The sequence below is a fragment of the Mus caroli genome, chromosome 11 (assembly GCF_900094665.2).
Source record: "Mus caroli chromosome 11, CAROLI_EIJ_v1.1, whole genome shotgun sequence".
NCBI lineage: Eukaryota > Metazoa > Chordata > Mammalia > Rodentia > Muridae > Mus > Mus caroli.
This window is the reverse complement of record NC_034580.1, coordinates 98,814,591-98,825,555: the sequence shown is the minus strand read 5'-3', so window position 1 is coordinate 98,825,555 and position 10,965 is coordinate 98,814,591. Positions and strand designations below refer to the sequence as shown.

Genomic DNA, 10,965 nt, shown 5'->3' with positions numbered 1-10,965 from the left:
CTTCTCCATTGGGAGCCCTGTGATACATCCAATAGCTGACTGTGAACATCCACTCCTGTGTTTGCTAGGCCCCTGCATAGTCTCACAAGAGACAGCTATCTTTGGGTTAAACATTTGTTTTTAGTTGTTTTTCAGTTGTAAACTGTGGGTCAATGGGACTGAGTGGAACCCGAGGGCACCATGTGCTAAACATGCAGGAGGTGCTGGGCTTTATCCTTGGCACCTAAATAATAAGTGGATGGCTGAGTGGGCAGACGGACAGCGAGGAGAAGTGACTGAGCAGGGTTCGGGGAGGAATCTGGGTTTCTCTGCCCTTTGTATCAGCATGAAAAGCAAAGTCAAGGCTTCCTGGGTTGTTGGAAGTGCTTCCCGTTCTGTGCGTTTGGGTTTGGTTTCATTTTTGAGAGTTTCACTTTCTTCCAGGTTAACCTGTTTTCTAGTCTAGCCTCAGATTTCAGCCTCACCGTAGTTTGATGAAATGGTACAATTCCATATTTGTAGAAGGCCCTGAACCTTGGGAGGCATGGGTGCTCATCCTGTGGACTCACCGTTAGTGACTGGAGGGGCAGCCATGGCTCTACTGTTCTAATACTGTCATAAAAGCCATGTAGCCCAGGAGGAAAAGGCCGCACTGAAGGCAACATTCAAGACCCTGGACTCCTAGGCCTTCACTCTTCATATGTGGCACAAACTGCGTTTTATTACACGTAATTGCTTACAAGTGGTCACAGAAATTTCTGTTAAGAGTTGGCACCCTGGAACCTGCGTGCACTGTGCTGTCAGATCAGCATGTCCTCTTGTGGGCAGTGGAGTAGCACAAGGCATGGTGAGTAAGAAGGCACTGTGAACAAGGACCTCCTCCAGGGAGGAGTCAGAATCCCACACTGGTGAGCAGCAGTGTAAGGTTGCAATGGAAGCTGGATGCTGAGTAGCTGGCATTGTCAAGTATCAGTGACAGAAGGGAGGGACAGTCCTGTGACGTTCCAATAAGACTGGCTATAGGAAAATGACAGGGCTTGCCGGATAGATGGTAGAGCCAAGCACGTCAAGGCTACAGGATTGGAGGAGGGCAGGTGAAGGTGGCATCATTGTTCTTGGCCTGTGCACATGACAGTAGAAAAGTGCCATTGGAACCGCTGGCTGACCATTCTCAGGTGTGGTGGTGTGTACCTGTAGTCCCAGCAGCCAACGGAAGCAAGAGACTTGTGAGTTCAGGGTCAGTTAAGCCACAAGAGCACAGAAGCTGAATGTTTCTGTCATTGGTAGAGTGTTAACACAACAAAACAGACAGACATGATACTGGGCCTGATGGAAGAGGCTTGGGGTTCCAGGCGTTTTCATTGGTATTTAGGATCTGTTAAAGGTGGTGGTGGTGCTCAGGGATTTCGTCAGTATTCAGAAGCAGGACTGTGAGTGTAGACTGATGTTGTCTGGTATTGGAAAGGAGAGGGATGGGGGCATGTGCTCATTCTTTGATTCAGTAAGTAAGCCTTGCGTCACGGGTCCTTTGATGGATGTAGGTGCTGAGAGTTTGTTTCTCTGGGAGGCAGAGTCTTACTTGGTCTCCTAGGTGGACCTTGAACTTGGAATCCTCCTGCCTGAGTCTCTTAAGTAGGGCTATAGAATGCATCATGTCTGTAATATAGTCTTCTGCGCTCTAAGTTCATTCCAGTGTCAATTGTCCTGCAGCTGTAAAGGGCATGGCCAGGTGCAACAATTCACAGCAGAAGGGAAGTTTCAGCAACTGGGAGAGTAGGAAAGAAGGGGCAGGCATGGCACTCAGTTGGATGAAAGAGTATGTAGCATACAAGAGGCCTGGATTTGATCCTCAGTAAAACTGGACATGGTAGTGCACACATAAAATCTCAGCACTTGAGAGGTGGAGGCAGGAGAACCCAAGGTTCAAGGTCATCCTTGATTGCATAATGAGTTCAAGCTAGCCTGGGCTAGATACTCTTAAAAAACAAACAAATGGGGCTGGAGAGATGGCTCAGTCCTTAAGAACACTGACTACTATTCCAGAGGTCCTGAGTTCAATTCCTAGCACCCACATAGTGGCTCACAACCATCTGTAATGGGATCTGATTCTCTCTTCTGTTGTGTCTGAGGACAGTGACAGTATCTTCATATAAGTAAATATTTGAACAGGAAGGAGAAGTAGGTAGAAGAGGGTTTGGAACTTGTTTGAAATGCAGCAGTAGCTGTAACGAGAGAAAAATCTGGAGAGGAAGTGGGGTGTTTGGGGAAGGGGGCTACATTTCCTTATGCTGTCTGAGGTGAGAAGGGACAGCCTGACATCTGGATAGAATTATCTAGGAGGTTGGTGGTGTTCTCTGTTCTCTAACTGAATGCTTCAGGAACTCTGTGCTCAGGAGTTTTTGTTGTTTTATAAGACTCAGGATCTGCCCTAACTAGGGGCTTATCCATACCAGTGCTCTGATGCTGGCTAATATCCCATCTCAGACTCGGGAGTGTGAACTCTAGAAGCAACGGTTGCTTGCTTCAGAAAGATCAAATTCACATTGCAGTTAAACTGAAATTACTAATTGGTAAAAGATAAGACAGGCAGTTGTGGTGTCCCATGCCTGTAGGGTATGCTGAAGAGGTGAAGGCAGACAGATCTGGGAGTTTGGGGGCAGTCTGCTCTACTTACGAGGTCCAGGCCAGACAGGGCTGCATAGTAAGATTCTTTTTTTTTTTTTTTTTAAGATGACTTCAGTGTTTCCTCTTGGGACTCCTGAAGGTTAGGGCTCCCATCAGTGGCACCTCAGTGATGGCTGCAGCTAGAAGGCAGCCATCACTGAGATGGCTTCTGGGTTGCAGAAAGGATGGGCTTCGGTCACTACAGTAGGTGCAGAGCAGGTGGCCTGCTCCATCAGCAGCCCAGGCCATGCTCCTGGTCAGAGCTCTGCCTAGGCCTACCAGGACCCTTACACCTGGGGAGATGCCTGGGTTCTCCTGCTTCTGCTGTGACCTTGTCTGCTTTAGGCCAGTCCTGTCCTCCTTGTGCCTAATCAGAAGGGAATGTCTAGACCTTGGGAAGGAAGGCACTAAAACTCTTGAGTTTTAAATCTCTTGCAGCACCTGAAACAGAATTTTGTAATACACTTTCCCAGCCAGATTATAATTGTGTGGCTTTTTGTATAGGTGACATTAATTACCAGGAATTTGCTAAAAGACTCTGGGGTGACATCTACTTCAATCCTAAGACGTAAGTAGCATGTGGGGCGTTTCTCTTGTGGACTGATGATGTTTTCTCAGTAACGATACTTGAGTTTCTGGGGCTAAAACTGACTTTTATCTTATGCATGAACCACTATGCTCTGCAACCCTGAATGTTTGGCATCTTGGGCTGTAGGGAGAGGCTGTTTGCCCCAGGTCTTCCAGGTCAGGTCAGGCATGCTGGACAGCCACACCAAGAGTGCTCTTGGGAATCCATTTGGAAACTGTGATCACTTGAGTCCTCTTCTTGGCTTCTACTTCGTCTTGGAATTTAAGCAGTGTACCCTTGGGATAATCCACATTCTCCCCCCTTGGTCACTCACAATGCTTCCTTTTCTCTTCAGGAGAAAGTTCACCAAAAAGGCTCCAAGCAGCAGCTCCCAGAGGAGCTTCGTAGAGTTCATCTTGGAGCCACTCTATAAGATCCTGGCCCAGGTGAGTGTGGGCCGCCTGCTTCACACCTGCTCAGTTATCGCTTGCTTGTGTTTATTTAGTGTTTGTGTGGGGCATGAGCATGTGTGTAGGCCAGAGGTTGATGTCTGTGTCTTCCTCTTCAGCATTTGACCCACTTTTTTTGAGGCACGGTCATACACTAAGTCTGGAGCTCACCACTTGACTAAATTGCTTGGCCAGTGAACTCTGGCCCATCTCCATCTCTCAGTGCTGGGATAGGCCGTGTCTACAAGCATACCCAGCTTGTTATGTGGGTATTGGTCCCTGCTCAGGGCCTCATGCCTTCACAGCATGCTCTAAGCCATCTCCCCACTCCCATCATCAATTGTTTATTAAAAACCTTTTGACCCAGGAGTCACACACCTTTAATCCCAGTACTGGGGAGGCAGAGGCAGGCAGATCTAAATTCAAGGCCAACCCTATTTACATAGGAAGTTCTAGGACAGCCCAGGCTTGTAGAGTCTCAAAAATTGCAAAACCTTTTGGAGGGTTGAAGAGACAACTTAGTGGTTAAGTTCACTTGTTGCTCTTGTAAGGAACCTGAGGTCACTTTGCAGTACCTCACAATTATGTGTGGCTACAGCCACACATTTGTAATCTGCCTGGGACAGTGTAGCTCAAAATTCTGTGAGCACCTGTTGGGCAGCTCACAAGCACCTGTAATTCCAGTTCCTGGGTATATGGTGCCCTCTTCTGGTCTCCTTGGGCATCTGCATGCATATGGTACACACACCCACCACACTCGATGCATTTGTACATACACATAAAATTAAATTAAAATTTTAAAAAGTTTTGGAGGCTGGACATAATAGCTCAGTGTGGTAGAGTACTTGTCTATCATACCCAGGGCCTGGGAGCATAAGCCTGTAATCTCAGTACTTTCAGTACTTAGGAACTAGAGACATGAAGATCAGACTTCAGTGCATATCCTTAACTACCTAGTGAGTTAGAGGCTAGCCTTGACGACTTGAGACCTTGCCTCAAAAATCAAAGGATCTGGGGGGTTGGTTGAGCGGTTAAGAATACTTACTGCTCTTACAGAGGACCTGAGTTCAGTTAAGACCACACCAGGAGGGTCATAGCTGCTCATACTTTAGTTCCAGAGGATCTGATGCTCTCCTCTGGTCTCTGTAGGCACCTGCATGCATGAGGTGTGCACAGAAATTCTCAGTCACACACAATGCACAGAAATAAAAGTAGCCTTCTGTAATGTTTGAGCCAAGTGTGATAGCAGATTCCTGTGATTCTAGCACTTAGGAGAGTGGTTCAGACAGATGAAGATTTCAAGGCTAGACTAGGCCACACGAGACTGTCTCCAAAAACAGTGAAGTAAATTTGTTGTTTGTTTGTTTGTTTTGGAGACAGGGTCTCATTATATAGCCATGTCTGGCTTGAAACTCATGGGAGGGGCTGGAGAGGCGGCTCAGTGGTTAAGAGCACTGACTGCTTTTCCCGAGGTCCTGAGTTCAAATCCCAGCACCCACATGGTGGCTCACAACCATCTGTAATGGGATCCCATGCCGTCTTCTGGTGTGTCTGACAACAGCCACAGCAACAGTGTACTCAGATACATAAAATAGAAATAAATCTTTAACAAAGGAAAGAAAGAAGAGAAAGAAGAGAAAGAAAGAAAGAAACAAACAAACTAACTAACTAACTAACTCACAGGAATTCACCTGTCTCTGCTTCCTGAGTGCTAAAAATAAAGGCGTGTGTCATTATACCCAGCTAAGGAAGATGTTTATCATACTGTTATCTATAACTGCATAGAAAGAAAAGTCTAGAAATATGTTAAGTGTTTATATCATTGAAAACCTGTCTAAGTTAATCATGATGTATCTCATACAATGAAGTTATTTTGCAGTCACTAAAAGAATGCCTAATGCTGGGTGCTGTGGTGCACACCTGTAGCCAGCCCTAAACTGCTAGGGAGGCTGCAACTGAAGGAAGATGACCAACTCACACAGCAGGGAGAAGACCTGTCTCAAACAACGGTTGTGCTGTATCTGTCTGTCAGAATGGTTGTAACAGCTTCATAGTGACCATCTCAGAGCACATGTGATGTTTGTGAGGTTAACAGGGTAGTAAGGATGTAGTTGCCTGGTCATGGAGCCTGTAGACTCTGGTGTCAAGATGCTGGAGCGAGAGGCTCAGAAGGCAAAGGCTAGCCTGTGCTATAGTTAGTTCAGAGATAGCCTGGGCAACTTAGTTGTTCAGCCCTGTCTCAAAACAAAAAGTTGAAACAGGGCTGGAAATAAGTTAAATGTTCATCCCATTGAAGCCCTGGTTGAGTGAATCGTGGTGTATCTCCATGAAGCATTTGCCTCGCGTGTGACTATCCCTAGGGTCAGTCTGCAGTGCACACAAGAAAGAAGGTGGGAGGGAGGGAGGGAAGAAAGAGGGGGAGTTCGGAAGGCTGTGGTTAAGCTTTTGCGATGCTTCAAGTAGAGTATAGCACTGTGTTTACATGAATTCATGCTAAAACACCAAGCTGTGGCGGTGAAAGTGTCCTGCAGGAGCGTTCATGCAGATCTTCCTTCCAAGCAGGACTAGAATATGCAGGCTGTTCAGTCAGTGCTGTGTGCAGTGGATACACACATACGGATGGTCACATGCACACACCGTGTGTGGCCGTTGCATCCCACAAAAGAAGAGAACATAGCAGCAGAACAAAATAATGACTAGAATTTATCAGTGATAGAAAACACTTAGTATCTCATGTCAGACTGGAATGGATTAATAAAAGAAATTTATAGAATCTGCCACTGTAGAGAGACCTTAAGTCTGCAGAGGATGATTTAGCCTAGCTCTGTACTGACAGGTGGCCTTTTTTGGTTCCTTCCAGTGTAATAAATGAGCCTCCAAATCTGGGCAGTGTTTAGGTAGGATGGCTCAGACGCCAGGGGGCAGCACTGACAGTGTGTGGAGACCTGACCAGGTCAAGGCTAGGTAGCATAGACTCACTCCTCCAAATCAGACTGTTGTTGCCCAGAGCCCTCCCCCTTGGAGGCTCCTTGTAAGACTTGTCTTGGGCCCCCTTCACTCATGTGGAATACTTCTCTAGGGCTGTCACTACATAGTTGACCGGGTGCCTTCTATGTGCACAGGTGGTGGGTGATGTGGACACCAGCCTGCCAAGGACCCTGGACGAACTTGGCATCCACCTCACCAAGGAAGAGCTAAAGCTGAACATCCGCCCCCTGCTCAGGCTGGTCTGCAAAAAGTTCTTTGGCGAGTTCACAGGTAATAAAGTCGTTCAAGGCCCGTGACGTTACTGTCCTTGGCTGGCAGGGTGGCTCACAGCTGCAGTGCTGCAGCTTGGCAGGTAGGTGAGGATCATAGGACACTCTGGGCACATGATACCTCACCGTGAAAAGCAAAGGTGGTGGCCCTGTGTGCCCTCCCTCTTCCCGCGGGGCAGCAGAGTCGTGGTCGTATTCATACCAACAGCAGGGTTTCCCAGCTGTTCTCTTTAATTGCTCCTTGTGTTGGGAAAAAGGAATTCAGTTTCCCCTGAAGGTGAAGCAGATGGTGGCAGGCCTTGGGCTTTGGTACATTTACTGGGGTCAGGCAGGAAGATGTCTAGGGATATGTGCTAGTTGGGAAGATGCAGGTGAGGACTCAGGAGATGTTTGGTTTTCTTCATCACTGACAACACCTGATAGCAACAGTTTATTTCAGCTTGTGCTTTGAGAGGGTACAGTTCATCATGGAGAGAAAGACATGGTGGGATTCACTATGGTGACAGTGGACAACTGGCTCCTGACATCTTCACAAACCAGGAAACAGCCTGAGCTACATATAGAGCCAGGCTGTGACACAAAACCTGTTTCCCAGCCACCTACTTCCTCCTGCAAGGCCCACCTCCTAAAGGTTCTGCAGCCTCCTCAAACTGTACCTCCTGGGGGGGCACGTGTTCATGAGCCTATGGGGAAATGTCATATTTGGTCAACCCCCTTTCCCAAACTTTGGTGACATCAGTCTAACTCCAAAAGTGTGTTTTCTCCTCATAGGAAATAGATTTCCCTAGAAGTGTTAGCTTCTGGGGTGAGTCCATGCGTTCCTTCTACCCACTTACCTACGAAGAACGTGTACCATGGTATAGTAATGGCTTCCTCTTCTTCCTCTGTAGGCTTTGTGGACATGTGTGTGCAGCACATTCCATCTCCAAAGGTGGGCGCCAAACCCAAGATCGAGCATACCTACACTGGCGGCGTGGACTCTGACCTTGGCGAGGCCATGAGCGACTGTGACCCAGATGTAAGGGAGCATGCCCCCAGTGCTGCTCTGCATCCGCAGGGACGTGCTGACTCCATGATGCAAGCATATTGCTCTTTTGCTGTCCTTGCTTGTCCCTCCCTGTAGCAGAGTCAGTCCTGCTGTCCAAGCTTGGTCGTGGCTGTCCGAGTCTGTGACCTAAGGATGTTAATGAGGGGGTGGCTGTGATGAAAATGAGACAGGTTAAGGAAGGGGTAGGGCGTGGTGCCTGGAAGAGAGCAGAGAAAGGGCAGCTGTCTCTTCACATGGATGTTTAAAAACATCAGTCTGGGCACAAGGTCTAGTACGCAGTGTGTGTCACTGGAAGGATTTATACTTCGCATGCTTGAGCTCAGCATTCAGTTCCAGGGACCAAAAGAAAAGGTACGCAGGCACCCCAGCTGTTGCCTAGGCAGTCTGACTTCTCTCCTTAAGCACTGAGGTCCATGCTCATGGGGAAGTTAGTCTTGTCAGTGCTAGTTCGTGATCCTAAACCTTCTCTCCCCCAGAAAAAAAAAAAAAGGTTTTGGTTGGTTGTATGTGTGTCTGTGTGTTACATATATTTATTTTTGCGACTGTCTGTCTGTCTGTCTAAGTGTTGTGACGTGCATGTGGAAGCCAAAGACAACCTTATTGTTTCTTTGCTTCCACAGTATGAGTGTCAGGGATCAAACTCAGATTGTCAGGCTTGGCCACAAGCCTCTTGATCTGCTGAGACCTGGACCCCTTTTTGTGTTTTATGGTGTAGATTTCCACTCTGCCTTAAGCTGGCGTTCCATGCTCAGGAGTCCTCCTTCTTCAGACCCCCTTAAGCCAGCCTGTCCCACCACGTCTGCCTTACTTGTGTCATTTTTATTTTTGTTGTCTTCTGTTGTCTCTTCACAGAGGGAGGGAAGGTAACGCATGGTTTGGAATTTTTCCAGGAATCACATCTTCCTTAGTCGGCCTTTGTCCTCAGCTCACGTCATTGCTGTCGGGGGAAGTGGTGTTACCTTCTCGGTGTAGGTGGTTAAAGCTGTTTCCTGTCCCCTCTGCCAGGGTCCCCTGATGTGCCACACGACGAAGATGTACAGCACAGATGATGGAGTCCAGTTTCACGCCTTCGGCCGGGTGCTAAGCGGCACCATCCACGCGGGGCAGCCTGTGAAGGTGCTGGGGGAGAACTACACCTTGGAAGACGAGGAAGATTCCCAGATCTGCACCGTGGGCCGCCTTTGGATCTCCGTTGCCAGGTACTGGACTGCTGACCAGGACCTAAAGGTCACATGTAGCTTCTGTCCTGGAAGTGTCCCAAGGTGTTAGGAGGGGTCCTCGGACACAGCCTCCTGATGGTACAGTGCAGAGTCAGATGGCTCCTCCTGGCAGACCTGCTGACACCTAGTTCTGAAGGTGGCCAGGGCTGAAAGGTAACTCAGTTGGAATGTCACTTCTGAGCCTTGGGCACCTGTGCTGAAGCCTTTTTAGGACGACTTTTCTTTTGCTTCTTTTCTTCTTTTTAATGTGCTTGAGTATTTTGCATGCATGTTTGCCTGTGCACGCTTGCATGCTTGGTGCCCAGCGAGACTACAAGAGGGCTTTGGATCCCCTGGAACAGGAACTACAGATAGTTCTGAACCTCCATGTAGGTGCTGGGAATCCAACTCTGGTCCTCTGCAAGAGCAGCCAGTGCTCTTAACTTCTGGGCCACCGTCTCTCCTCTTCCCCATTTTCAGCTCTTCTGTGCCCCTTCACTTGTTGCTTCAGGTTTCTTCCCTAAAGTGGCTGTTTCCAGACCTCCGATGCCTGGTCCTTGACTAAGGTTGTGCTGAGCCCCTGACGCATCCCGACTCTGCTGAGTCAGACTTGGGCCTCTGGGCCGTTTTTCCTCTCTGGTAATGAGCAGAACCGTGCGGCTGCTGGGCCTCAGTGACGCCCTTCCTCCTCCAAAGCCACCCTTTGCTCTAGAAGGCTGGAGACGGCGAGGAGCTCAGAAATTAGAGTGTCTGTTTTAGTGTCCCCTTACATTAGAGAAACCTTAGGCAACGGATACTTTTTATTTTTATGTTTTGTGATACAGGGTCTCTCTGTATAGCCTTGTCTATCCTGGAACTCACTCTGTAGACCACATTGCACTTCCATTGCACTCGCCCTGGGTGTGCGCGTGTGATTGTTGGTCTCCTGCTTGGACGGCTCTGTGTATTCACCTCTGCTCCTGGCTCAGGGCCCAGCATGTAGCACATGCTTGGTATGTTGTTAGCGAGTGAATCTCTGACTCGGTTCTTGCTTATTTATTGTCTACTACTCTAGGTACCACATTGAGGTGAATCGTGTTCCTGCTGGCAACTGGGTTCTGATTGAAGGTGTTGACCAGCCGATCGTGAAGACAGCAACCATTACTGAGCCCCGAGGCAATGAGGAGGTAGGTTTTTGAAGGGGCACACTGAGCTAGAGAGGCACAAGGAGCCACAGGCATGTGAGCAATCAAGCTTGGAAATTAGAAAGGTCCTGCTGCAGAGCCATCGCTGCCGCTTGGCTCGGCCCTAGTATTGTCCTCATCCCGTGAGCTCTCCTCAGATGCCAGGAGTTAGGAAGACTGCCTCTCGTTCTCACCCAGTGCTCTGCCAAAATGCCTGAAGCAAATGGTCCTTTAAATTGGGCTCCTATGTACCATGGGTTCTTGGTTGGAGAGTCAAGATTTCAGTTTTTCCCTTAGGCCTGTGCCTTCTTGCCTTAGGCCCTCCCTCACTCCTCTGTTCTTTGGATCTCAGGCTCAGATTTTCCGGCCCTTGAAATTCAATACCACATCTGTTATCAAGATTGCCGTGGAGCCGGTTAACCCCTCAGAGCTGCCCAAAATGCTTGATGGCCTGCGCAAGGTCAACAAGAGCTATCCATCTCTCACCACCAAGGTATGGTCAAGGCTGCAGAGCTGCCAAGCCCCACTCTCCCCGGCTGACTGCTCTGTGCTGTCTGTCATTCCGGGCCATTCAAGAGGTGTTCTTCCTCTGTCATTTCCCACCGCCTGGCTCATAAACAGGTCCGTCCCCCCCCCCC

The 10,965-nt window shown here is 48.6% G+C and overlaps 1 protein-coding gene across 2 annotated transcripts in view; it reads left to right on the top strand.

Moving 5' to 3' along the window:
- The window catches only part of Eftud2 (elongation factor Tu GTP binding domain containing 2), a 40,518-nt gene that overhangs the window by 22,475 nt on the left and 7,078 nt on the right, over positions 1 to 10,965 (top strand). For both annotated transcript variants that reach the window (XM_021175570.2, XM_021175569.2), the window contains exons 12-18: positions 3,148 to 3,211; positions 3,567 to 3,657; positions 6,783 to 6,918; positions 7,808 to 7,935; positions 8,971 to 9,164; positions 10,219 to 10,330; positions 10,680 to 10,820. In XM_021175570.2, the coding sequence (XP_021031229.1) occupies positions 3,148 to 3,211; positions 3,567 to 3,657; positions 6,783 to 6,918; positions 7,808 to 7,935; positions 8,971 to 9,164; positions 10,219 to 10,330; positions 10,680 to 10,820 (866 nt within the window). The remainder of the gene's footprint in view (positions 1 to 3,147; positions 3,212 to 3,566; positions 3,658 to 6,782; positions 6,919 to 7,807; positions 7,936 to 8,970; positions 9,165 to 10,218; positions 10,331 to 10,679; positions 10,821 to 10,965) is intronic.